This window comes from Acipenser ruthenus, chromosome 14, assembly GCF_902713425.1.
Source record: "Acipenser ruthenus chromosome 14, fAciRut3.2 maternal haplotype, whole genome shotgun sequence".
Lineage (NCBI taxonomy): Eukaryota > Metazoa > Chordata > Actinopteri > Acipenseriformes > Acipenseridae > Acipenser > Acipenser ruthenus.
In genome coordinates this window covers 30034145-30061121 of record NC_081202.1, presented here as the reverse complement: position 1 = coordinate 30061121, position 26977 = coordinate 30034145, and the positions used below count along the sequence as shown (strand labels likewise).

General features: G+C 40.4%; 1 protein-coding gene across 5 annotated transcripts in view; it reads left to right on the top strand.

The window, feature by feature from the left end:
• LOC117419966 (diacylglycerol kinase iota-like) overlaps nucleotides 1–26977 on the top strand; it is an 87458-nt gene that overhangs the window by 42918 nt on the left and 17563 nt on the right. For 2 of the 5 annotated variants that reach the window (XM_034033421.3, XM_034033419.3), the window contains exons 6-21: nucleotides 1475–1543; nucleotides 2488–2559; nucleotides 6147–6263; nucleotides 7522–7596; nucleotides 8985–9080; nucleotides 10026–10108; nucleotides 11112–11172; nucleotides 11744–11857; nucleotides 12074–12199; nucleotides 12541–12619; nucleotides 12811–12866; nucleotides 13615–13677; nucleotides 16109–16182; nucleotides 19438–19549; nucleotides 23199–23398; nucleotides 24433–24495. In XM_034033421.3, coding sequence (XP_033889312.1) covers nucleotides 1475–1543; nucleotides 2488–2559; nucleotides 6147–6263; nucleotides 7522–7596; nucleotides 8985–9080; nucleotides 10026–10108; nucleotides 11112–11172; nucleotides 11744–11857; nucleotides 12074–12199; nucleotides 12541–12619; nucleotides 12811–12866; nucleotides 13615–13677; nucleotides 16109–16182; nucleotides 19438–19549; nucleotides 23199–23398; nucleotides 24433–24495 — 1460 coding nt within the window. The remainder of the gene's footprint in view (nucleotides 1–1474; nucleotides 1544–2487; nucleotides 2560–6146; nucleotides 6264–7521; nucleotides 7597–8984; nucleotides 9081–10025; nucleotides 10109–11111; nucleotides 11173–11743; nucleotides 11858–12073; nucleotides 12200–12540; nucleotides 12620–12810; nucleotides 12867–13614; nucleotides 13678–16108; nucleotides 16183–19437; nucleotides 19550–23198; nucleotides 23399–24432; nucleotides 24496–26977) is intronic. The other 3 variants (XM_034033420.3, XM_034033423.3, XM_034033422.3) reach the window with 3 other exon arrangements.

Sequence of the window (26977 nt, the reverse complement as noted above, 5' to 3'; positions counted from 1 at the left end):
CCAATTGATTTTACCCCGTTTTTCTCCCAATTTGAAATGGCCAATTGTATTTCGGCTCACCGCTACCACCCCTGCGCTGACTCGGGAGCAGCAAAGACGAACACACGCTGTCCTCTGAAACGTGTGCCGTCAGCCGACCGCTTCTTTTCACTCTGCAGGCCCGCCATGCAGCCAACCCAGAGCTACAGCGTCGGAGGACAATGCAGCTCTGGGCAGCTTACAGGCAAGCCCACAGGCACCCGGACAGTCTACAGGGGTCGCTGGTGTGCGGTGAGCCGAGGAGACCCTTGCCGACCTGAGCCCTGCCCCCCAATTGTGCGTCGCCCACTGGGAACTCCCATCCACGGTCGGCAGTGGAATAGCCTGGACAAACCAGTGACCCCCAATATAGGGTGCATCCTGCACTTCACGCGGAGCGACTTTACCGGATGTGCCACTCGGGAGTCCCCTATCACTGGAGTAAATCTGACCTACAAAACATTGATTAGGTACCAGGACGCAACAGCAACTTTTAATGTAGTGTTTTAATATAAAATCTGCATTAAAGCAAAATAAACAAGAAAATAACCTAAATGTTTTAGCACAATAACGGAGGACGAGTGATAATGTTGCTCGTGAAAATAACAGGAAATAAAATATTTTTTTAAAGCTTTGGTTCCTCAATTTGAGTAAATGTAGTTTTATATTATGAGTAAAAGTGTATGGTCACCTATAGGACAGAAGTTTCATCTAGGGGTGTGCAACATTTGGAAATGTTTGGGGCCAGTTTGGAAGTGGTCACATAGAAGTGGATGGGGGTCAAAAAATTGAAATTTGTAAAAACAAGTGCTATAGCTGTATTGTGTATGTCTCTAACAAGAGAACAGAAACAGTTTTTTGATTGCAGAGAAATAATGTGGAACTTTCCAACCTGTGGGCCCGACCTGCTCGAGGTAATTCTATAGAAATGGTTGGATACAAGAGAATGGAAAGGCCACAGTGTCACATCATTTCTCTGGAGCAACACAACTCAAGAATCATTCTTTAACCCTATATAGACCTTATTAGCTCGGGCTGCATCTCAACTGCCTCCCTCTCGTTGTACTAAATACATTTTTTAAGCTTGTTCTATTTACTTTAATTAGGAATAAGTGTATGTATGTAAAACATGTTTTGCTGTTGTGTCCTGGGATCTTATTACATGCTGATTGTGCTTCAGGTCAAACTGAAATGCACTCCCAGGGTTTGACCTCATTCTCAAGGTCCTGCTCTGGTAAGGCTGGGGGGGGGAGGGGGGGGGCATTATAAATGTAATATAGTATATATTGTAAATTCATGTTCAGTTTAGAGTTCTACATTATGTTAAAAATGTGTGTTTACATGTATACTGGTTGTAGTTTGTGTAATTACATAAAACCTAGAGTTATTATGATGTATTTTTACATTTTTTTATTATTATTATTATTAGTAGTATTTTTTAAAATTATTTTTCCAGCAGAATATTGTTCGGCACCACTGGGTTCATCGACGTCGCCAGGATGGGAAGTGCAAGCAGTGTGGGAAGGTGAGGTGAAAGCATCACAGGGTTACTTTAATGATGTAAATACAATACATTAATCATGCTGGTGTTTTCAGTGCCAGAACGCTATCATATCAATATTTTTATAATTAGAAATCCAGCATATTCGATGGAACATTCGGTTAGTCCGTTTTATAGCCAGACTGGTTATGACTTGGCAAGTAAGTATACAAAAATCTAGATGCAAAAGTATTAATTGTATATTTTATTCTCTGGGGAAAAGGTGCGTTAGTTTTATATGTCTTTTACTTGTCCAGTACTATACTTTGTGTTAACCACCTCACATAAGTATGTGTTATTTTATGGATTCCATAACACTTCCTTGGTCTTAACATGTGCTTACGGTTAACATTAAATTTGCTTCTAAACTTTATCACTTAATCTAGCAAAACATTTCTGCTTCTCACCAGCAATTAGACGTTGTGACCTTGCAGGTGCAGCAACTATTTACATGGGCCAAAATAAAAGGTTTAAACAAAATACACAAATGTAGGCTGGGCATTCGCCTTCACTACAAAGTTTACAAGCAAAACAGTTACACTCACCTAACTTCCTCTCCCAAACAAAGGATTTCTCCCTGCTTTACAAGTGGCCATTCTCCAGTTAACACTCAATTACCTAATTGGGAATGACCACACCTGTGGTTGTTGTCATGGACAGAATTAACCCCATCCCTGCCAACCTTACATTCACACAAGCAGGGCTTTTGACCTGCCAGTCACAGAAAATGCTTGTTAACCACACCCTTATACATACAACCAAATTTAACGAAAATACACAGATACATTACAGTATGCTAACATAGCAACACCAAAAATGGCAAGCAACATTTCATACTGTAGCGTTTGTCTATCTAGATTTCATGTTCTTTTGAAATTCATTTTTTTCAGGTGTTTCAAGGTTTTTTTTGTTTCTCTTTTCTTTCTTAGAGTTTTCAGCAGAAATTCTCCTTCCACAGTAAGGAGATCGTTGCCATCAGCTGCTCGTGGTGCAAGCAAGCGGTGAGGATGAACACTTGTATTTATTTACCTCATGGATTTAGCTGATTTAAAGCTGCAGTGCTTTAGTTTGGTAATAAAATGCAAATTGTGTTGTCAGTTTACTACATACTTTAGCATCACTGTATATACACATTTCCATCAAACATGGTTTGCATTCTAATTAGTTTACATTCCCCAACTGAAGTTCTAAAATGTTTTCCATAGTGAAAACATAGCAAAGTGTAATAATCATAGTAGAAGCATTGTAAAGCCCATACAGGTATGGTGAAGAATATTAAAGAACATGGTAACTGCAATACCTGCAAAATTACCATGGTAAGGGAGGGGCTGCGACACAAGCTTCCTCACTCCTTGAAACCTGCTAAACAGTTACAGTCCTGCTATTATTGCAAAAGTACAAGATGGTGCCCTGTAGTATACAAGCTCAGTTGTGGATTTTGTAGAAAGACAAATTGGTGTTTGCTTCTAACAGGCAGAGGCTGGGCAAGAGAACCATTAAGTACCTACTGCAGAAATGAGCATCTTAACAACTGCACAAAAGAACCAGCCTCTGTTTACACAAGCAGTTATGAGAATGTTACCTTGCCTCTCCTGCAGGAGTCAGAATCTGTACCAGCAGCGTCTCTCCCACAGATAGCAAGCTGTTATAATCTGTGACAAAGCGTGTCCTGGCTTTGTGACTTTGTCAATTTTTCTCGGGACCTTTGACTTTGTCTTTCGTGTAAACAGCCCTCTGGACAACAGCAAGTATGTTTAAACAGGACGGTAATTATTTCGTTACCCACCTCACTTTAAAGGGTATAGACTATGCAGTATTCTGGGTCCTGTACACCTTCCCTCTATAACGTTTCCCCATACTCTATCACAAATCTTATGTACTGAAAGAAAGAAAGAAAGAAATGTGGACACTGCACCTTTAACACAAAATTAGGCATTGAGATGGGAAAAGAGGAGAGGATCAAGATTTATTTTTAATTCACTTCAGTTTAAATCTTCAGGGAAGAAGACAACTATAGAATAATGCCGTAACAGGTGATTTATCTAATGTTTTAAAATTGATTTTTGCACTCTTAATTAACTTCAGTTAGCCTATTTGAATTGTTTAATTTAATTTTTTAATGAATATGTTTTGAACTCTGAAGGTACAAAACTATAGCGAGAACCTGTTTTCCATGTTGGTCTTGTGCCATCCTGCTTTACTGAAACCGTAGCACTGGTGAATGACAGCGACTTGGAACTGGACGAGCATTGATGGGCCAAAGGGCCTCTCCTTATTCATAATTCTGGGGACTCTGATGCAAAGTTTGGGGAAACATATTAACAAAAATGTAATGTTTAGGGATGGCAGAGAGGTTTACCTAGTAAAGGCACAAAACATTTGTCATAAAGTCAGAGTGGTGTAGGTTTGCATCCTAGCAGTGCCAAGTCGACAGTCTCAGTTAGGGATCTCCCATGCGGGGGGTATATAAAATGATCAGGGACTGTATCACCTCAGCACACAACAGCACTCCTGTGGCCAAATAAGGGGTGAGTCTGTATACTGTTTTTGTGGTTTACCGCGGTTTAGGTTAATTACGGTATTGACACTGTTGTGCTACACCGCAAATATAGTAATTATGGTATACAATGGTTAATGCTATGGTGTTTCTATGAACAAAGTGAAGTGAAAGGTAATTTTCAGATGAACACCTTAGTTCTACTCAGCTTTCTCGCCCAGCTTCACACTTGAACGTTGTATCCACTTCTATCTTACTGGCAGTCACCATCATCACCACTGTTTTGTCTTTGCATTTTTCTACTGCAAACATGCTTCTAAACCAAGCAATGATACTTGCAGCCTTAGCAAAGTGTCTGAGGAAGATGTTTTTGTGAACTGTATTTTGATATTGTTTTTAAAGGAAACTGTCACTGTCTCAATCAGCAGACCGGCGTCTGCAGTGCGATAGCCTTCTTATTCTCAAAGTAGTTTTGTTTAAACAAGTTATCTGCGACAAGGTATTACATTTTTTTTTTTTTTTTTTTTTTTTAGGTAAGTGAGAATTCTTTTTATAATGTAATAATTATTTGTAACAACATTGGAAGCTTACTTGTGCAATGTCACAGGAACTGTAGATATAAATCATGAACGTACATCTAGTATTACAATATTTTTTCTTAATGGTGTTGCTATACATATTTAATTTAGCCTGTGCCAAAAAAATAAATAAACTATTATAAGTTTTTAAATAGATACTCTTCTCTGCTATTAAATAATAACCTATATGAGCACATTTTTGTGTTTTAAGCATTATGACCGGTCATTTCCTAATTCTTACCATCAACTAAACAAAGCACTTTATTTTTTTGTAATTGAAACTGCAGCACCACGTTGTTTTGAGTAAAGGATAGATCTTAATGATAGAATAATACATACTGTGGCAGTATAACATATATTCTGATTGTCGTAAAAAAAAAACGTAAAAATTGCTATGCCTTTTTCCACCTTTTTGTCGTAGTAAAATATAAAACAGCCAAAGTTTAAAGCATTCCATGTATTGTTTTTGTGAATTACAGTAATTTCAGTGATTTACAGTATTATTACTCCATTTTTAGTAAGCCTTCATTTTATAACTTGCATTATGTACTGTATACTGTGATATTAAGGTTACCGTGGTATTTTTTTTTGACAGTTATCATACCATGGCAATGTTGTACTGGCCCATCCCTAGGCCAGATTTCTGGCGAGCTTGAGTGGACTACAGCTTTAAAATAGCAAGCAAAAGAAAATAATAAAAGAAATAATTTCATTGACCAATCAAAACTCAGCCGTATGTACTTTGTTTTTGGCAGCTGGAATATGTTTTTCTTACTCAGGGGGCAGAACAAGTAAAGATACACTTCGTGGGTCAAATTAGGTAAGGTGGTTACCATGACAGCCAGGCTGTGCCTCCAGGAAGTCAAGGGGTAGGGTTTAAACTGTCATGATTGTGCTTCTTTTTCTTTATTGTACTCCCTCTTTATAGACTTTTATTATGAGGAACCCCCTGCCATTCCTGAGGTTATGTTGCCATCTAATGATATTCAGCTGAAACAGCAACTGCAGTGGCAACATACTGCGCTCTTTCTAGGTTGCACTTAAAATTTTCTTGATAGCTGTACTTTGTACTGTCATGGGGTTTCATTGATAAGCATTTTTTTATGTTATGTACATTTTTTTATCTTTTGGGGGAAAGAAAGTCTTATTAGTAAAATGGATACTTCGTAGTATCAAGTAGTTTTATGGCACTAATGTGTTAATAACTTACTGCTTTCCCTACCTTTAAGTTTTTACTTTTGGAACATCTCTGTAGGTATAGCTTCCCTCTTCTCCATGTTGGTCTGTTGGTAATGGAGCCCCTCAGTAGTGTATTTTATTAGTATTGAACCCTGGGTTATTCACCTTTCTCACAGTTTTAGCAAAGCAGAATGTCACAGCATGTGCAGTTCTAACTGGAAAGGGACCCTTTCTGCCCAGCAAAGAAAGTAAGGGGGACTCCAGTAGGTGCAGGCCAACATGGAGGAGAGGGCTGCTCTATAGTGTGACTTTCTCCCTGTTTCTCCCTCATCAGTTCCACAATAAGGTGACCTGCTTCATGCTGCACCAGATCGAGGAGCCCTGCTCCCTGGGGGGTCATGCTGGGGTCATTGTGCCCCCCTCCTGGATCATCAAAGTGAAGAAGCCTCAGGTACGGCCAGCTGCAGAGATTGAATTCAAGAGCAATCAGTGCAGACATCATTTATGTATTTGTTTTGAACTCCAGGAAAACCACCAACCATTCTACATTTGGGTACCTCCGGCAATGTTCCACAGTCTTAATGCAGTGCCCATGAGCAGATAACAGCACTAGTATTACAAAAAACTTTGTTAAATTATTTCAGCCCATCAGCTGTTTGACATTTCCCTGAGATAAAATCTTGTCCCGTTTAGATGATTTGATTATTTTGAGTACCTGTATATGTACAAAGTAGGGGGTGTCTATAGTCGTGCCACAGGAGTGGTCGAACATACCACATCCATTTATCATTTATATTGATCATTAAAAAGGCTTGTGGAAAAACCTTTAAAATTAATTAATTTTCTTACTTTCACAGAACATGGTTCAAACACTTACTTTCACAGAACATGGTTCAAACTGCACTTTTAGTAAAGACTTTCACATAGTTTTACATTTATCCAGTTATCATTAAACTAGGACATTCTTAAGCAATTTTGTAGGAATGTTTGGGTATTTGGAGGCACCTGTCAGTCCATCCTTCACACTTACAATTTGAAGTAGTTATCCAATTGTGACAGAACTTGGTAAGGACATTTCTTTAAAGCAGTTATTTTTGTAATTATTACAGCCTTCCACTGTTTTACTTTGTGCCTTTAAGTTTACGCCAATGCAGTATGTTTGTTTTGTAATGTGCTTCTTTGTTGCTTTCAGTTTCCCATGTGCTTCACTTGCAAACAAGAAGGCAGAGGCGCTGGAACAATTTTTATAGTGGGGGTGCTGCCCCACCCCCAGCACCCCTAGTTCCAGCGCCCCTGCAGGAAGGTGAAGTCAGGACTCCCTTCCAAACACTTCCTCAATTTCCTCACAGATAATTTGTTGTTTGTTTGTTTTTTGTCTTTACTTTTAGTTGTCTCACCACAGAAATGGAGGTAGCACTCTATATTGGGAGTTAAGAGAAGGGTGTTTCTGTGTCACCAGACTAAAGCACTCATAATAACACAACTTTATTTAGAGTTATCAGAATCAATTAGACATAGCACGCTGCTCACTATATAGGATGACTGAAGTTTATTTTTATTTGCTGTCAGCAGCAAAGTTTTGGATTGCAATTTGGAAAGTTGAGTGCTCCATCCTTTAACCAACTCAAGGTGAGGGACACAAAATGGCAGCACATAGAAATGGGTGTCAGAAAATTTAGGTGTACATCGTTTTCTTTTCCTGTTCCCAGAATTCTTTTAAAAACTCAAGCAGAAGAAAAAAAAGGACATCTTTCAAACGAAGGACCAGCAAAAAGGGAACAGATGTGAGTACTCTTTAGAAATGTGGTTTGAATAGAAACGGCAACCATGACAAAATAAACTAAAACGTGTTTTAATATAGAATGTTCCTCTCGCCAGCCTGACTAGTGAACAAAGAAATTACCCCCCAGCCCTAGAATTAATATCCTCACCCTCTAATACCTCAGTCTACTAACATGATCACATTTAAGACTTTCTGACTTCTTAGTTGAGAATTTAAAAAAAAAATAGAATTAAGAAAAAAAAAATAGGATTAAGAAAAAAAATGGCTCATCGAAACATTTGTCTAAATAGCTGCTAAGTTACTTTTTAGTATTGCTGTTCAGGTAAAAGTCAGAATTTGGTCAATCTTAAGTTTTACTGGTAAATGTTAACATTTACCAAATAAGATGGTAAATGTCTGAAATTATGAAGAGATAGATTGCTGTTCAGAGTCATTTACCGGTTAATCTCATGATTTACCGAAGTTTATTGTTAAATGCAGGTATATCATTGAAAAATGTATTTATCCCTCATATAAATGGTCAATTAACAAAATAATAGTATTTATTTCCCCATTCACATTTTTCATTATGAAAAAACATTAATGTTGAACAATATGTATTTCTGCATACGCATTTTCCATTAAGAAAATAATCCTGAATGAGCTTACAGTAATACACAGTACAGCAATTCAAACAATATTATGATCCTTATGTAGAACAACCAACATTATGGTAAATGTTAGTATAAAGCAATTCACATATTGTACTCCAAATACACAGTAGTTTGATGCTAAATAACATTATGTTAAATGCAAATTACATCATTTAGGACCTTAGTTTTTTCAACAGACAATCACACTTTGATAGAATAGATATATTTACTTATTGCAGCATGGTAGACTCTTGTGGCACTTGGAGTTACAGAAGACTCCTGAAGCCTTACAATGCACAAAAGCGAGATATTCGGTCATTCGCCAAAGCCACTTGGTTATTCTTAAGATTTACCAGTAAATGTCCAAACTAAAGCGTTATCATGTCTATTTTAGACATTTACCATTTTGCTTGGTAAATGTCGACATTTACCAGTAAATCTTCAGATTTCCCAATATTCTGACTTTTACTGTCACATTTGTATACTCCTTTATAGGCTGTATCTCATGAGAGACATCTTGGGTCAACAGGTATCAATTGAGTCTCTTGGTAGGATTAATTCATGGGGGAAAACAAATCTAATACTGTAGCAAAATGATGCAGTTGTGAACTAAAGGGTGAGCTATATGGCTAGTGAAGGGTGGTGTCTGGAACCTTTGTCCTTTTCTCTAATGAACTCCCTTCCCCTAACTCCTGCCTGTATAAACATTTGCCACAAGAGCAGCTCCAGTGCTTGACAGCAGATTCTGTTTTCATAGGAAGCCAAGTGGCGACCGTTCCTGATCAAGCCCCTCCCGTCCCCGCTGATGAAGCCAGTCCTTGTCTTTGTGAATCCAAAGAGTGGGGGGAACCAGGTGAGACTGCTCTGAGGACCAGGACTTGCCCTACCCTTTGAGCAGTACTCTTTACTGTGAATAGGGTGCAGGGCAGTTGAACTCACTCTTTCTCTTCATTCCAATCCAGGATCTTCTTTCAAGCAGGTCCTTAATTCTGATTTGAACACAAGGGTTATATTGAACAATTAAGACCTGGTTGGAACAAGGATCTTGATTGCTTGCTTCAATAAAATGTGGATTGAAAGAGACAAGCAAGTGGCAGTGGTGTTAGGCTACCATGGAAGACACTCATTCAACATGGCTAAAGGTGTTAACATTGTAATCGAGGGGTACCTGACCATTCCTAAGTGATTACCGCTTCCACCTTATACAAATCTGCAGCAAAGTCTCCAGATTTATTGTTCCTTGTGAAACATCTGTAATTTGAACAGTGCTTGCTACAGAAGCACCTCCTGACATAACTATCAAAGTCTGTCAGATCTGCTGTCGTGCCCATCGTGATGATAACTATTTGGAATATTACAGAATGCATGTCAGGGAAGGGTTTTTGCATAACAAATTAATCAGTAATGTAAGAGACTGCCCATCTACACAACATGTGTGATATGCAAATGCGTCCAATCCCTGTAGACAGACAGGCATATGTAAATAGGCACAAAAACACATCGAAATAAAGGCAATGGAAGGCAGTGTTCTTCCTAACACGAAGGTAAAAGGTTATAAGAGTCAAGTAGTCACACAGTAGTTAATTGTTCAGAATCCTCTTTACCCTCATAAGTGGCATAATTCTCAGTACACAATGGATTCAAGGAACAAAACCAAATTGTGAAATATTTCACACTTAAATTTGACTTTACATAAAGAAGAAATATAAATCATACTCTAAATACAGACACGGCACTAGTTTCTTTTTTGTGTGCATAAATGTGTGGGTGATCATTGACCCTTGTATCTGTGCCCCAGGGTACAAAGGTGTTCCAGATGTTCATGTGGTTCCTGAACCCCCGGCAAGTCTTTGATCTTTCACAAGGCAGTCCGAGGGAGGCGTGAGTATCAATCCCAGATCACTTCCCACAACTTCCATTACATTAAACACTTACAAAAAAGATCTTACTTGGTACTGATGGTGAAAGACTTAGTACTAAGTTTATTAAGTAGCACAGACTTCTAAGTACTACTTCAGTTACATTGACTGACTGAGGTTGATGGAACAGTGAGGAACAAGTTGTTAATTATTCATCAGGGGGAGTTCTTGTCTATAGCTACTTGTAGTACCATTTTTTTTTTTTTTCGTATGAGCTATGCATTACATAGTTACATTGTCACAGTCAGGTGCCTCAGCCAGTCACGGCTGGCATCATCTAGATTGGTGAAGTTGCCGGGGCACCTGAAGCGAGGGCAGGAGTATAGAATGTGGTCGGCCGTCTGCTCCTTGCCGTGGCCGCATTCGCAAATTGGGTCATCAGTGAGACCCCACTTGTGTAGGGTGGCCCGGAAACGGCCATGTCCAGTTCTTAGTCGGTTCAGCTTGACCCAGGCTTGTCTGGGTAGGTCATTTCCAGCGGGTTTGTTAGATACTTTGTAGTACCAGTGACCATTCAGTAACATCCAAGTAATGTGAGTAGTAATTAAGTCGGATATAGTCTGCTGTACAGCTTGGCATTACTATGCCCTGTTTAAATTAACTATGAATAGAAGTAGTACAGACATACTGTACAGTACTGTAATTTATTAGTACTTTTTATTTCAGATTAATTCTAACTTTTGAAATGTTTCTCCTCAGTTTCTTTTTAAATTTACTATAAAGAAACTTTTTTTTCTTTACTATGCAAACACTTTCAGCAATATTGGTTGATACCAATTTCTCTACAGCACAATCACTAGCTAAATCCAGTCAAATTTCTATTGCTCAATAAAAACTGCACTAAGTAGTTGAGTAGAGTAGGTCAAGGGCTTGTAGGTCTTTTCAGGCTTGTAGAAGCACACAGTACTTTTTATTGTATGTCTTTAATGGGAGTGAATGCCTCTCTGTCTCTGTGTCTGTTGCAGGCTGGAGCTCTACAGGAAAGTGCCAAACTTGCGAATCTTGGCGTGTGGAGGCGATGGAACGGTTGGTTCCACATTCCTGTTTATAAGACTAAGGATTGACTTCTGACTTCTGAAGGGCTCCCACTGGTGTACAAGAGTATTTTGTTTTTGTGTTGCTCCATTAAATGACAAGATATGGCAAGCAAACAGCACATCTTTACATGTACAATTCTCTACGCTAAAATTAAAACATTACATTAAGATACAAAAAATGCTCCTCGAAAATATAGCCTTGATTTTAGCTATTTAATAGTTTTGAGAAAATCAATGATGGTCAATTAAATGGTATTTTGTAAGTGAGAATAAATGTATGTAAAACCAAGATTGCAAACAACATGAAATCTGTATGGGGACTTAAGTCACATACAAGCTACTGGGGAGTTGAGGGGGTTCACTAATATTCCTCTAGTTATAGGATTCTTCTAATAATGTTTTTTTTTTCTTTTTAATACCAATGTAGGCCAGAGTGCTAAGATGAAAATGATCTTTTCTGATCAGATATTTTTTGACAGAAGTATCAGTTTTCCAGCCACTGACATAAAACTCAGTATTGTCAGATGACTTGTGGAATTGTCTGCATATTTGTTTTGTAGGTGGGGTGGATTCTGTCTGCTCTTGATGAATTACAGTTGAACCCACCTCCGCCTGTGGCAGTGCTACCTCTTGGAACTGGGAATGACCTGGCACGCACACTCAACTGGGGAGGGGTGAGTGTGGACACTGGCACAATTAAAGGGTGGGCCACAAATAACAGAGCCTCCTAATGTGCTCCTGGGTAGACAGTCATCACCTATGTACTGTAAATGAACAAAGATCATGTGTCTAAACCCACAGACTCTGACCTGCTGCTGTGCTGTGCAGCTTGCTGATTTGGACTAGTAGCTGTTCTCAGTTTTGATCCCCTTGTTCTCGCTGGGTTTCAGGGCTACACTGACGAGCCCGTCTCCAAGATCCTGTGTCACGTGGAGGACGGGAACATCGTGCAGCTGGACCGCTGGAACCTGGAGGTGACAAGGGCTCAAGATGACCAGGAGGAGGGGTCTCAGAAGGTCAGAACTACAACCCAGGTCAAATGTTGGCTGTTATTTAACTTTTTATATGAGGCCAAACTTCAACAATATAATTTATAATGTATTGTATGAAATTAGCATTGAGTAGTTTATCTAAGGAATCAATACAAATCTCAAAGAAAGTTTATAAATGTGGGGGTGTATTATCTACTGCATATTGTGTAATTTACATCTAATGCAAGTTAACTGCATGGAGTAAGACTAGCTAAATGACTAATGGTAATGGTCTGAATTTGAATTTACAATTTCTGAATAAAGTTTCTGCCATATACATGGTTGAATACTTTACACAATATTACTTTTTCTATATATCTTTTCAGCTTCCTCTGAGTGTCTTTAATAACTACTTTAGCCTGGGGTTCGATGCCCATGTTACGCTTGAATTCCATGAATCCAGAGGTATGCCCGTCCTTTACCAAAAATTATTCTGAATCTAATTTAGTCACTGGGTGATAAATCGTAGAATGAACTTGCTACTGCTAAGTCTTTGAAGTCTTTGTCTGTGATTATAGCTTCGTAATTTTTTCTGTCAACTGCAGAAAAAAAAAAAATAATTGTCCGTAATTTGTCCTGTGCATCTTTGTTTGCAGAAGCCAATCCAGAGAAGTTCAACAGTCGTTTTCGGAACAAAATGTTTTATGCAGGGGTAAGGCTGTTTTACGTTTGTGTTTTAAAAATATGAAATAAAATCAGTGCACACACAAGAGTCATACACACATGGAGAGATTCATATATAGGTTCAATATTTTTTTAAGTGCATTGCACAAAGTTGACAAAATCAACAGTATACTCAAATGCAACCCAAAAGGTTTTAATGGAGCGAGGATTCGTATGTTTGGAGAAGTTTTATGGGAGTCAAGGCAGTTAGCAGGTTCACCATGTAGAGTGTGACAGACAGACAGTCAGAAAGACAGGTGGACACAGTCACTGCATAAGGGTCCACATTTTTCAGGAGGCTGTGTGGTCGAGTGGTTAAAGAAAAGGGCTTGTAACCAGGAGATCCCTGGTTCAAATCCCACCTCAGCCACTGACTCACTGTGTGACCCTGAGCAAGTTACTTAACCTCCTTGTGCTCCGTCTTTCGGGTGAGACATAATTGTAAGTGACTCTGCAGCTGATGCATAGTTCACACACCCTAGTCTCTGTAAGTCGCCTTGGATAAAGATGTCTGCTAAATAAATAAACAAATAAACAAACATTTTAAACGGTGACCTTAAAAACAGTTTGACCAAAAACTAAAATAACAGAACACTTATTTAAATATTCTGTTTTGTGAGAAACAAGGTAACATTTGGAATTGAGCTGCAAATATCTTGAACTGGGCCGTAATTCTGTAATTGGGCATCTAGTTATACTTCAAACTAAGAATCACTCATCTGATCTTTTTTTTACAGGCAGCTTTTTCCGACTTTTTGCAGCGGAGTTCCAGAGATTTAGCAAAACACGTCAGAGTTGTGGTGAGTCCCAGTATACGTGCATTAGTAAAGCATGTGTATGAGATACAGTTATAATTTTATGTGTCATAGGTTTTGTATCAAGAGTTTTAAATACATTTTATCAAACCCTTGGATTGAAACTTGCATCCTAATTGGTTAATGCAGGGTCACAGGACCAAAAATAGGTTGTGCTGTCCTCAAACAAATGGCCTATACAAGAGCGGTCAATAGTGTCAATAAACAAAATGGCGGACTAGCAACAGCATCACGGAGTTCTCTGGATTAATAACACAGTGTAACAAATTTTTTTTTTTTTTTGGTTCCTGGGTAGTAAGTGTTATTTCCTAATTGCTTATGCCTCAAAAGTATAGAAAATGGCTATTATTCCCCACAAACTTTGCTTTTGTGACCAGGACAGTGATATTTTGAAATTTACCTATTTTCCAGAACATTCCAGATAGATTCAGTGCTGAGTAAACTTGGAGTAACTTCTAGAACTTTCTAGAACTTTCCAGTAATATAAATAGTAGTATAAATACAGGGGCCTTAAGCCCACCAGTTCAGTTTAGTTCCAGCTGCCTAAGTGGATACATATCTGCATTTTTTTGAGATGGCATCAAGGTCATAGGAGACTTCAAAATGGTGGCATTCCTGATGGGTCTCCAAGGCGGTTTTACCAAGTTTCCCTGCTATCTTTGCCTTTGGGACAGCAGGGACACCAAGGCGCACTACCACAGGCGGGACTGGCCACAACGGACCAAGTTCTCTGTGGGGAGGAACAACGTCAAGTGGGAGCCACTGGTGGACCCCCGGAAGGTGCTGATGCCACCACTGCACATCAAATTGGGCCTTATGAAACAATTTGTCAGAGCTCTAGATAAGGAGTCGACAGCCTTTAAGTACCTTCAAGACTTCTTCCCTAAGCTGTCTGAGGCAAAGGTCAAAGCTGGTGTCTTCGTCGGACCACAGATAAAGAAGATCCTGGAGTGCAATGAATTCCCCAAGAAGCTCACTAGTAAGGAGAAAGCGGCTTGGAACAGCTTTGTCGCAGTGGTTCGGGAATCACAAGGCCGAAAACTATGTGGAGCTGGTTGAGACTCTGGTGAAGAACTACGGCACAATGGGCTGTAGGATGTCCCTCAAAGTCCATATCCTTGATGCTCATCTTGATAAATTCAAGGAAAACATGGGAGCGTACTCGGAGGAGCAAGGCGAGCGCTTCCACCAGGATATACTGGACTTTGAACGCCGCTACCAAGGACAGTATAACGAGAACATGATGGGAGACTACATTTGGGGGCTGATTCGTGAAAGTGATGTAGTCATTTTTGTATTACTTTAGTATAAATACATGTTAATTTGGATTCATATGTTGTTTTTTCTGACTTTATGTGAACGAAAAGACACAAATTCGCCCGTTTTCTCATTGGAAATAGGTAAATTTCAAAATATCACTGTCCTGGTCACAAACGCAAAGTTTGTGGGGAATAATAGCCATTTTCTATACTTTTGAGGCATAAGCAATTAGGAAATAACACTTACTACCCAGGAACAAAAATTGTGTTACATAGTGTAATTTTAATAAGTTTTATAAAGATTGTAATAAAGCAGTTTTCACCTTATTGTAGAAACCATTATTACCCTATGGTCTGTCTGTCACTTTTTCAACCCTAGGGCCAGTCTTAAATATCAATATTTGTACAGTAAAGATGGCTTGGTACAAACAGATTGAATATATCAATTCTATATACCCCTTGTTTTTTGGTTTCCATTACACAACAATGTTAGGATTAAGTCTAAAAGCTTGCCAGAATAACAGGATTCCGTTATCTTTACTATTTCAGTCAAAACCGATGTACTGTAGTTTTTTGCTATGGTAATAAGAAATGTTGGGGACAAGAAAAGGCAGAGTGGCCAATCGAGGGTTGTCTGTTGCCAGCACACCATTTGCTCCAGACAGAATCAAAATGTTCTTTTTAGTTGTCACTAGCCATTCTGAACAAAAACCTGAGTCTAAAATATAAACTGACCTAAAGTAAAACCTTTATTTTTTATTTTTAGTATTTTAATATTTTGAATGAATAACTTTGGAGGATGTTCATATTTTAAATAAACAAGGATTCCTAAGGTATTAATTTCTAGTTTTGTAAACATCTTGTAGAAAACAATGGTGATGAAAATGACAATTTGGAGTGAATGGCTTTGTGAATTTTTATGTTGTTCAGATAGAAAATACATGAACATTCATTGGATTCACAGTTTTGTTGTTAAAAACTACATGCAACTTAGTTGTTTTATGCTAAATGCATACCTTAAATTTGCCCAAGTCTTTGTTCCAACCATTGAAAACCATTTTTGCATTATACTTGTAAACTTAAACTTGATATGGCCCTGGAATCCTACACTGAAGATCCAACGACTCCCACAGTCATTATTTTTATTCCTTCCCAAGTGTGACGGCACCGACCTTACCCCCAAGATCCAAGAGTTAAAATTCCAGTGCATCGTCTTTTTAAACATTCCCAGGTAAGCTGCTTCGCTGAGCTTTACTGCAAGAATGACAGTGTTATTGATATACAGTAATTACTTTCATAGTATATACTGTTGGACATTTAAAAATCAGATTACTGAACTGTATTAACCGGCTTGAACAAACTAATTACCACTTAAAGTGAATATTTATAGGTGTGGAAGTTTAACAAAAACAGAGCTTACCTCCATTTTGTTTACTATTCCCATTACTTTGAATAATTTCTTTAGGCTTGTATCTGTAATTTTAGTATGAAAATTATTTTAAGCATCTAATAAATTGTAAAAAAAATATCCATACCAAACATGCTGTGCAATGTTTCTTACTCTGACGCAATGTTTTCCTGACCCCAAGCAGAGCCATGGCGGTCATAATATCTTTGACAAAACTCTGGTACTAACGCAAAACATCCCTTAAGTCACATAAAGGTCTTCTGCAGCGGCCATGTCTAAAATAGCCATTATTTTAATACTGACTCTGTATATTATATTCATGTATTTTATCTTTTAATTGTTGAGGATGTGTAAATAATTAGATGGTGAGACCTGATGGAACACTTGAATACATGTTAATGTTAAGCATCTTGCCTGTGTTGTAATTATAAGTTGATGTCATTTTATAGTGTACTCAGTCTCTAGCCTACAACACATGTGAAAAATCAGGTATTTTTTGTTTAGTATATAGAAAAAGAAGTTAATTTACAAATACTAAAATATAGGAACTGTATCTAATTATTACAAATTGTTAAGGAACTTCACGTAAAGTTAAAATCTGAATCTTGCTGTGAGCTTTTTAACAGAACGATTAATGAGTCTTTGTGATATAAGATGTCATCAATTGTTGTTATTACTTTGTAGATACTGTATATACATGTACAGGCCAGTCATATAACAAAAGTTAGACGTTTACAGTCATAGGTGTCTCTCCTGTGTGAAGTCGCTGGTTGCTCTCCAAGCAGTCAGGGCAGTGATATGGTGTCTCATAAGAACATAAGAAAGGTTACAAACGAGAGGAGGGCATTCGGCCCATCTTGCTCGTTTGGTTGTTGGTATCTTATTGATCCCAGAATCTCATCCAGCAGCTTCTTGAAGGATCCCAGGGTATCGGCTTCAACAACATTACTGGGGAGTTGGTTTTTTCATGTCGAAAAAGTCCCCTGGGTCAACATTGTCAATACCTTTTAGAATATTGAATGCTTGAATCAGATCGCCGCATAGTCTTCTTGTTCAAGACTGAATAGATTCAATTATTTTAGTCTGTCTGCATATGACTTGCCTTTTAAATCAGGAATAATTATGGTCGCTCTTCTTTGCACTCTTTCTAGAGCAACAATATCTTTTTTGTAGCGAGGTGACCAGAACTGAACACAGTATTCTAGATGAGCGCTTACTAATGCATTGTAAAGTTTTAGCATTACTTCCCTTGATTTAAATTCAACACTTTTCACTATATATCCGAGCATTTTGTTGTCCTTTTTATAGCTTCCCCATATTGCCTAGGTGAAGACATTTCTGAGTCAACATAAACTCCTACTTCAATTTCAGTGTCTCCCATATGGTATTTATAATGGACATTTTTATTGCCTGCGTGCAGTACCTTACACTTTTGTGTACATCAATGTAATTAAATAAAAAAGCTAAACGATCACTTTTTATAGATAATTTGTTTAACAACCCACCCCCCCACCCACTTATTAGGAAGCCTATCGGAAACTTCATCTTGCTACTTTGACTGTGAGCCACTTGGTTAGTATTCATTGGGATGGTAAAGTAAAAAAAAAAAAAGGATTTCCCCGATAAAAAAAAAAAAAAACGTTCTTTAGTATCGCTCTGTATCGCAAAAGCAAAGCAGCCCCATACGTTGTCATGTTGAAACCCTTCATCAGTTTTACTCCCAAAGTGGTAGAATGATTGTTTCAAAATACAGCAGTTTCTATGTAGCTACCTAAATAAATAGTGAGACTTTAGTTGGAATTAATAATGGAATTATAATGTTGTAGATCCACTGATCAAATTTTATGATGTATGGGGCTCCTGAGTGGCGCATCCGGTGAAGGCACTCCGGCAGAATGCAAAATGCGCCCCATAGCTTGGAGATCGCCGGTTCGAATCCAAGCTATGCCATGGCCGACCGTGGATGGGAGTTCCCAGGGGGCAGCGCACAATTGGCCAAGCACTGCCCGGGCAGGGTAGGGGTCGGGTCGGCTGGGGAGTGTGCAGCGACCCCTGTGGCTGGCTGGGCGCCTGCAGGCCGGCCTGTACGCAATTCAGAACTGCGTTGTCCTCCAACGCTGTAAGTTCTGAATATGGCTGCACGGCGGGCTTGCAGAGTGAAAAAAAGCAGACGGCTGACGGCACTCGTTTTATTAACCCGTCAAATTAATTATTTGCACATCTCAAACAATAAAAGTTAAAATATATTAATATACAGATTTAGGCGGCCTATGTGTCTGTCAATAATCTCCATGGTACCTGGGTTTTGTGCACACTCACCTGATCGCTAAGGGGTCAATTTGCACGTGACCAATGTGGCTCTGCTTGGAGTCAGGAAAACATTACATCAGAGTAAAAAACACTGCACATCCATGTTTGATGGGGAGATTTTGTTTACAATTTGTGAGGAGAGATGCTTAAACAAATTTTCATGCTAAAATTACATATACAAGCCTATACTTTAATTACGTGATACATTTAATGGTATAGATTTATTAAACTTGCCTTGGATATTTGTTACAAAATCATTTTCAATGAATGTAGATGGTATCCTTCTGATTGGCTGTACTTTGGAAGGCTATGTGTTGGAAACCGCTTATCCGGATTTGAAATAAGAGATTACATTCAAAACACACTTGTGTGAAAACAGAATGTTCAGGTTTTATATACTTTTATTTTATTGATGTGGATATTGGCATATCTATTTCTCCTTCTTTTTTTTAACCCTCAGCATGTACTGCACGACTGCACGGGGATCATTAGTTTGCCTTACACCAATGATGGTGTAAAAAGCTGATGTGTCTATTTATCCTACAAAAATGTGCATTGATTGAATGCATTTTGTTGTGATACAACAAAGATTTTGTTTTTGTTCACAAACATGCTTGTTTTGGGCTACTTATTTTGTGGCCCCACAGTAAATGAGTTTAAGGGGTGCCCTACTGTGGTGGAAAAAGCTTGGGTGGCCCCTTGTATAAGTGTTTCTGTCCATGTGTATTTGGTTACCTGGCATCACTAGGTTCTGGTCTCTGGTTCCAGGTACTGTGCCGGCACCATGCCCTGGGGCAACACTGGTGATCATCGCGATTTTGAGCCACAGCGCCATGACGACGGCTGTATAGAGGTCATCGGGTTCACCATGGCCTCTTTGGTGAGTAGTGACAATGCTGGATGTGTTAGTGTCACAAAGACGGCGTCAGACCAGACAGGAATTCAAAACAAAGACAGTGGTTGATGAGCTGAGTGCAATGGCTGCACTCAGCGTTTATTTAACAAATAAAACGGTTGTAAACAGCACAAAACAGGACACGGCACTTGCGCCAAAATAAACAGACATACAAAAACGGACTAACACTAAACAAACGGTGCACGGAGACAAACAAACACGGTGAGAACAAACACTTATATTTACGCTCTTTCTTCACTTTACTTTTACTCCTCTCTCTCTCACCCGTTCTCCTCTTCCGAACACCCAACAACCACTGAGTGAAAATGTGCATCTATATATACTGTTGTGCTGGGATTCAATTACTAATTAATTATTCACTTGAATCCCAGCACGTGAATTAATTACGTGAAACCCCGTGTTCACATATTATATTTTAAATGCACGTGCGTGATGTGCAATCCCGTGCCTAAATACAAATATACACTTTTTAAATACACGTGAAACACAGACCCGTTTATATCCCGTGTACCAATCTATACACCAACATTAACACACACACGCATACACACAACACACAAATGCACACAGGGGCGGGGCACTTTGCCACATATACCCCCCCTTGTGCGCAGCACACATGGCCTCAACGGCCACCTCCCCCCTTAAAAACCCAGCAGTCCAGGACAAAGTCTCGGGCTGGGAAGGGAGGCTTCAGTGGGCCCATGGCTGGCCATGCTGTCAGCACCCCTGCCGGTAGTGGCACGGCTGACAGCCTGTTGGTCCCGTCCTGCAGCGAAAAAGCTGCGGGGGCAGGTGGTCCCCCGACCTCCCCCTTCTTCGTAGCCGGCAGCTCCCTCCTGTGGGGCTCCGGCCACAAGAACTCCTGCAGCGAAAAAGCTGCAATGGGAGCAGGTCTCCGGACCTCCCCCACGATCTCCGGCAGCGAAACTGCTGCTGGGGTTGGTGGTCTCCAGACCTCCTCCCCCTTCGTGGCCGGCAGCTCCCCTTTCTGGGGCTCCGGCCACCGTACTCCCTGCGGAGGTACGGGCGGCAGAGGCAGCTCCTGCTCCTCTGCTCCTTGCGGTGGTGGTGGCGGAGGCAGAGGCAGCTCCTGCTCCTCTGCTCCTTGCGGTGGTGGTGGCGGAGGCAGAGGCAGCTCCTGCTCCTCTGCTCCTTGCGGTGGTGGTGGCGGAGGCAGAGGCAGCTCCTGCTCCTCTGCTCCTTGCGGTGGTGGTGGCGGAGGCAGAGGCAGCTCCTGCTCCTCTGCTCCTGGAGGTGGTGGAGGCAGAGGCAGCTCCAGCTCCTCTGCTCCTGGCGGTGCTGGCTCCCTCTGCTGTGGCGGCTGGGCATGTGCACGCCGTGCTGCCTTCAGCAGCATAGCGAGAGGCTGCTGGGGGACACCAGCATCCTGCCCTTCTCCCCCCCAAAAATTTTCAGGGGGTTGAGCCTGTAACTCCTCCCCTTCTGGCTCTTGGGGCTGAACCAGCAGGCATTTTCCCTCTGCTGGTGGCTTGGGTCCCAGGGCTGTGGAAGCCCCGACTTGCCTCCCTTTGGGCTGTGGACGCACCGACTCCTCCCTTTTGGGCTGTGGACGCCCCGACTCCTCCCTGTTGGGCTGTGGACGCCCCGACTCCTCCCTGTTGGGCTGTGGACGCCCCGACTCCTCCCTGTTGGGCTGTGGACGCCCCGACTCCTCCCTGTTGGGCTGTGGACGCCCCGACTCCTCCCTGTTGGGCTGTGGACGTTCGGGCTCCCCCCACTCAGGCGTAGGACGTTCGGGCTCCTCCCACTCAGGCGTAGGACGTTCGGGCTCCTCCCACTCAGGCGTAGGACGTTCGGGCTCCTCCCACTCAGGCGTAGGACATTCGGGCTCCTTCCGCTTGGGCTCCTCCCATTTGGGCTGTGGATGCTCAGGCTCCTCCCATTTGGGCTGTGGAGGCAAAACCAGCAGGCATTCACCCTCTGCTGGTGGAGATGGGGACAGCAGGTACTCACCCTCTGCTGGTGGAGATGGGGACAGCAGGTACTCACCCTCTGCTGGTGGAGATGGGGACAGCAGGTACTCACCCTCTGCTGGTGGAGATGGGGACAGCAGGTACTCCTCTGCTGGTGGTCCTGCTACCTGGGCTGCTGTTCCATTTATGGTTGCCTCCAGGTAGTTGAGGACAAACTCCACACCCTCCTCCAAGGTGTTTGGGGTGTGTTCCTCCTGATATGCCTCCCATCTCTCACAGTCCATCATCCACAGAGCCCGGACGATTATGGGCAGAGACTGGGCCTCCAGCCCAGCATTCTCCAGGAACCAGCCCCGCAGTTTGATGGCGTCTTCTGCCATTGACTCTCTTTTTTTCTTTTTTTTTTTCCCCCAAAAACAATCTTTGTAATCCTTTTTTTTTTTTTTTTTTTTTTTTAAACAAAACCCCTCCTGGTCTGACGCTTGGAGGCGCGGCTATCCCACGATGACACCACGCGTCACAAAGACGGCGTCAGACCAGACAGGAATTCAAAACAAAGACAGTGGTTGATGAGCTGAGTGCAATGGCTGCACTCAGCGTTTATTTAACAAATAAAACGGTTGTAAACAGCACAAAACAGGACACGGCACTTGCGCCAAAATAAACAGACATACAAAAACGGACTAACACTAAACAAACGGTGCACGGAGACAAACAAACACGGTGAGAACAAACACTTATATTTACGCTCTTTCTTCACTTTACTTTTACTCCTCTCTCTCTCACCCGTTCTCCTCTTCCGAACACCCAACAACCACTGAGTGAAAATGTGCATCTATATATACTGTTGTGCTGGGATTCAATTACTAATTAATTATTCACTTGAATCCCAGCACGTGAATTAATTACGTGAAACCCCGTGTTCACATATTATATTTTAAATGCACGTGCGTGATGTGCAATCCCGTGCCTAAATACAAATATACACTTTTTAAATACACGTGAAACACAGACCCGTTTATATCCCGTGTACCAATCTATACACCAACATTAACACACACACGCATACACACAACACACAAATGCACACAGGGGCGGGGCACTTTGCCACAGTTAGGTTTCAGAAATAGAATGAATATTAGTCATAAACAGTGGTGGAAATGCTGGAAATGTAACCTGTAGTTTAGTAATGTAAATGGTTTCTGTAGTCTGTTCAACATAAATTGAACCAAGCAATGTGCAGAAGTTTGATTCTGTTTGAAGTCGGTTAATGCTTTCTAGAATGAAGGGTCAGGAGCGTGACCACAATGCATTGTTATTATTATACCTTTATTAGTGGACTCTTCTTAGTCTATATCCGTTTGTACTACAACGCTTCCATTACCAGATGGAAATGAAATGTCAGTGGAAGAGCTTCATTTTAAACAGTAAATGAATATTCTGATAAGATATCAAAAGTTGACTTTATTTAATTAATTAAAATCCATTTTGAATTCACTAAAGATATGAAACATTTTAAAACTATTGGAAATTAAATGTCATGAGTGCTGGTACAAGCTTTCAGTAGTATTCTTGTTATAAATGTAGTTGCCACACGGTTCATCATAACCTAATGGTGTACGTAATGGTGGCATCATTGAAACACTGGTTGACCAGGGTTACCATTCGTCCTCTTCCAGGCAGCGCTCCAGGTCGGAGGTCACGGCGAGCGACTGCACCAGTGCAGGGAGGTGACCCTGACCACTTTCAAGACCGTCCCAGTGCAGGTAGACGGGGAGCCCTGCAGACTGGCCCCCTCCACTCTGCGCATCTCTCTCAGGAACCAGGCAAACATGGTGCAGAAGAGCAAGAGGCGCACCTCCGTACCCCTGCTCAACGAGTGAGTGACAGAGACCAGGGGGAGGGTGACATTGTGGGCTCAGTGCTGGGTAGAGCAAAGAACAGAAACACAAGTAGAGGTTCACACATGTTCCTGTTTTTGATCCACGTTTTTCGTGTGAAGTTCTGGTAAGGTTGAAATATTCATCTGAACAGATAGTTGACTTCACACCTAATACAGAAAGAGTATGAAGATTATTTTTGGTGAGTGCATATGAACGATACAGTCTTGGTCCTACAGCTTCACATGAATTGTATCCTGTAGAACCAATGTTAAAGACACATAGCCTAGCCAAGTTCCAAACACACCTGTCTCACAAAATTCACCTGTCTCAGTAAAGCAGGATGGGACAGCTTGTGTTTAGTGGAAAGCCAGGTGGGCTACACTATTGTATTGCACCTTCTAAAACTTTTTAAAGTGAAGAAATGTATTAAAAATATAAAAGCTTAACTAAGCAATAATACTGTAGGTTGTTAATAGTGTAGAGATGCTAATTGAAGGTTGTAACATGCTCAGGACTAAAAGTTAGTACAGAGAACAAAGTCCTGAGGATCTTATAGCAAATAAACAAATATAATCCTTTCTGATTATCCTTTAGTCAGAAATATTTAATATATGCGTTTTAACAGCCAGCAAATTCGAATACAGAGAACCTAATCCTTGCAAGCTGAACACGTTGAAAAACGGTCGTGGGTCTGACACAGGCGCTTGCTACTGTTCAGTACACTTGGGCAGATCCTCATGGGCTTGTTGTTATATTGAACTGAAACATGCCTATACTAGCTGTATTGCTTCTCTGCTTGTTGTTTATGCTGCTTGGTAGATTTAGATGCTTTGTTCAGGATTATTTTCTCTGTCTTCTTTTTTTGTGTGTTGTTTTCCTGTCTGTTGAAACACTGTGAGTGTGTGTGTGTGTGTGTGTGTTTCTCTCTCTATCCCTCTTTCTTTCTCCCTCCTTCACATTACCCCTCCCTCCTTCTCCTGCCAACTTTTGCTCGTGTTCATGCTGTCGATGTATTGCTGTTGGGCCGCAGTATTCAGAAAGTCTGCACGGCCGACCTGCGCCGTGTTTCTGCTCCCCCAGACTCCTTTACTGTGTAAGTATCTGACTCCCTTCATCCCTACAGCACACTCTCCCATCCCTCTGTCCATCGGCACGTCTTCTGTCTGTCCTTGAAAGTGTTTTGGTTATTTGATTGTGATGCCATACTTCAGTTTGGAATATGCATATATTTCCAAAACAACTCTCTAGAGGGAAACTAAAGGTATAGAGGTTTCTTCAGAACCACTCACCTCAATGTGATGAAAAGAATTAACATGTATGTGAGACATGAATGGAGGTTATGTTCTGACACGAGATTTGGCAGGTTTTGTTGAAACTACGCATGGGTATTTGTTACGAGATGCTATTCTGCATGCTTTTTTAATAATGCTGACAACTGTATGGTGTTGTTTACTAGTATACCTTTTATAGGAGATGTATATGATACTGACATAGCTTGTTAGAAACAGAGTAACAAGTATATATTCCAATTTTATCAATAAATCAGATCAATGGTTGTATATATAGTAATTCTAAAAGAAACTTATAAAATTCAATGACAAGTTTCGACTAGAAGGCTTTTTCAAATCTGTTCATTGAGAAATACTTCTAATCAAAACATTTGTCATTTAATTTTTTAATTATTTAGGTACTGTATGTCAGTACAGTGGGGAGATGATTTGGTTACCAGTGGTAATTCCACTGATGGCCATCCAAGAGACTTCCCTTACTGAAAGGTTTGGTGAACACATTACCATTGGGATAGCACTATAATACCAGCGTATTACCATGAAGAAACCCATAGGCAGCGTTCCCTCTAAGGCTAAAATGCAGCAACCTTCGCAGTCAGTTATTATCATAAATATCAACCTTAATCGAGACTCCACATCTCGAGGTAAACCTATCATTTTGAGAGCATTCTTGCAAAGCATTAACATAAGCATATTCGTGTCTGTCTTGCAGCTGATTCTCTGAATTCCCTCTGTAAAAAAGCACATCACATTCGTGCAACGCTCGCTCGGGCGCCAGCGAATCTATTAGTACAGGGTGGGCGAAGCAGGCGTCTGGCAATTCTGCCTCTATGGAGAGTGCTGCTCGGTGCTGCTCATGAACTTTACAGTTTTTAACTTGTTTTATTTACCTTTTAAAAAATGACCATTTCAGAAATATCATCTCAAGTATTTTGAAACTGGTAAATATGTAATTGTGGCAATGCGCCCCGCCCCTGTGTGTATTTGTGTGTTATGTGTTGAATGTGGCGTGCGTGTGTAAATGTTGGTGTATAGAGATTGGTACACGGGATATAAACGGGTCTGTGTTTCACGTGTGATTTAAAAAGGTAGATTTGTATTTAGGCACGAGGAGGGCACAAATCACTTCACGTGCTGGTTAAATGTAATATGTGAGCACGGGGTTGCACAGAATTAATTCACGTGCTGGGATTCAAGTGAATAATTAATTAGTAATTGAATCCCAGCACAAACAGTATATATAGAGACACGTAGCACTCAGTCGGGGTTAGGTGTTCAGTGAGTGGAGAACGGGATTGGAGACGGAGGTAATAATAATAATAAGAAGAAGAAGAATAATAATAATAGTTAAGTGTTTTCACTCACCGTGTTTTGTCTGTGTAGTCCGTTTTGTTTGTCTCTTTATTTTGGCGTGTAGTGCCGTGTCCAGTGTTTTTGTGTTTCAAACCTTTTATTTTCTGTTCTGTTATTAAATGCTGAGCGAAAGCATTCGCTCAGCCTCACCAAACAACATCTCTCTGTCTGTTTATTTCCTGCATCTGGTCTGACGCCACCCACTCCGGCCGTCTTTGTGACAGTAATCAACATATTAATTTAGAGTTGTAAATACACATTTAAGTGTATAATATAGTAATTGAAGAAGACATACCACGTATTTAATTATTGTTTAGTTTATTTCTTTCCATGATATCTCCCTTTAATAAAGCTATAATTAGCAATATTAAACTATGGCCGTTTCTTAATTACTTTATATTATCTGACGATGAAGAAACAAGCTCAAAGCAATTTTTCTAGCTATACATTCCTTAAAGAAAATTGATCGCTTTTCTGTGTAAAGCATGTAGTCACTACACTACACACCGTTTGTTTCATAAAGACATTCTGTCTAGAGACACACACCCTGTTAAATTTAGCAAATAACAAGGCAGAATTAGCAAAGAAACAATTGAGAGGATTAATTATGCGTTTACATTAAAAGGAGCACTATTTAAATTACAATCAGGTGATACACAGCAGTGAACCTGTGTAGCAACGAGTCAGTCCGCTTTTTTATGTGTTTCATATTTTATCCTGGTTATTGTAATGCCAGTAAAACGCTAAACTTAATTTGTGAAGTACTGTACACAGGATTACTCTCACATGACATTGCTGGACAGTTACCTAACAGTTTTATTGTTATTTTAATGCCAGCAATAGGATAAATTGGTCTTTTCAAAACATCTTAATTTGTAAACTGAATTACGTTGTTAGTGGAAGACTGTAAATATGATTCTCACAACAGTGCTG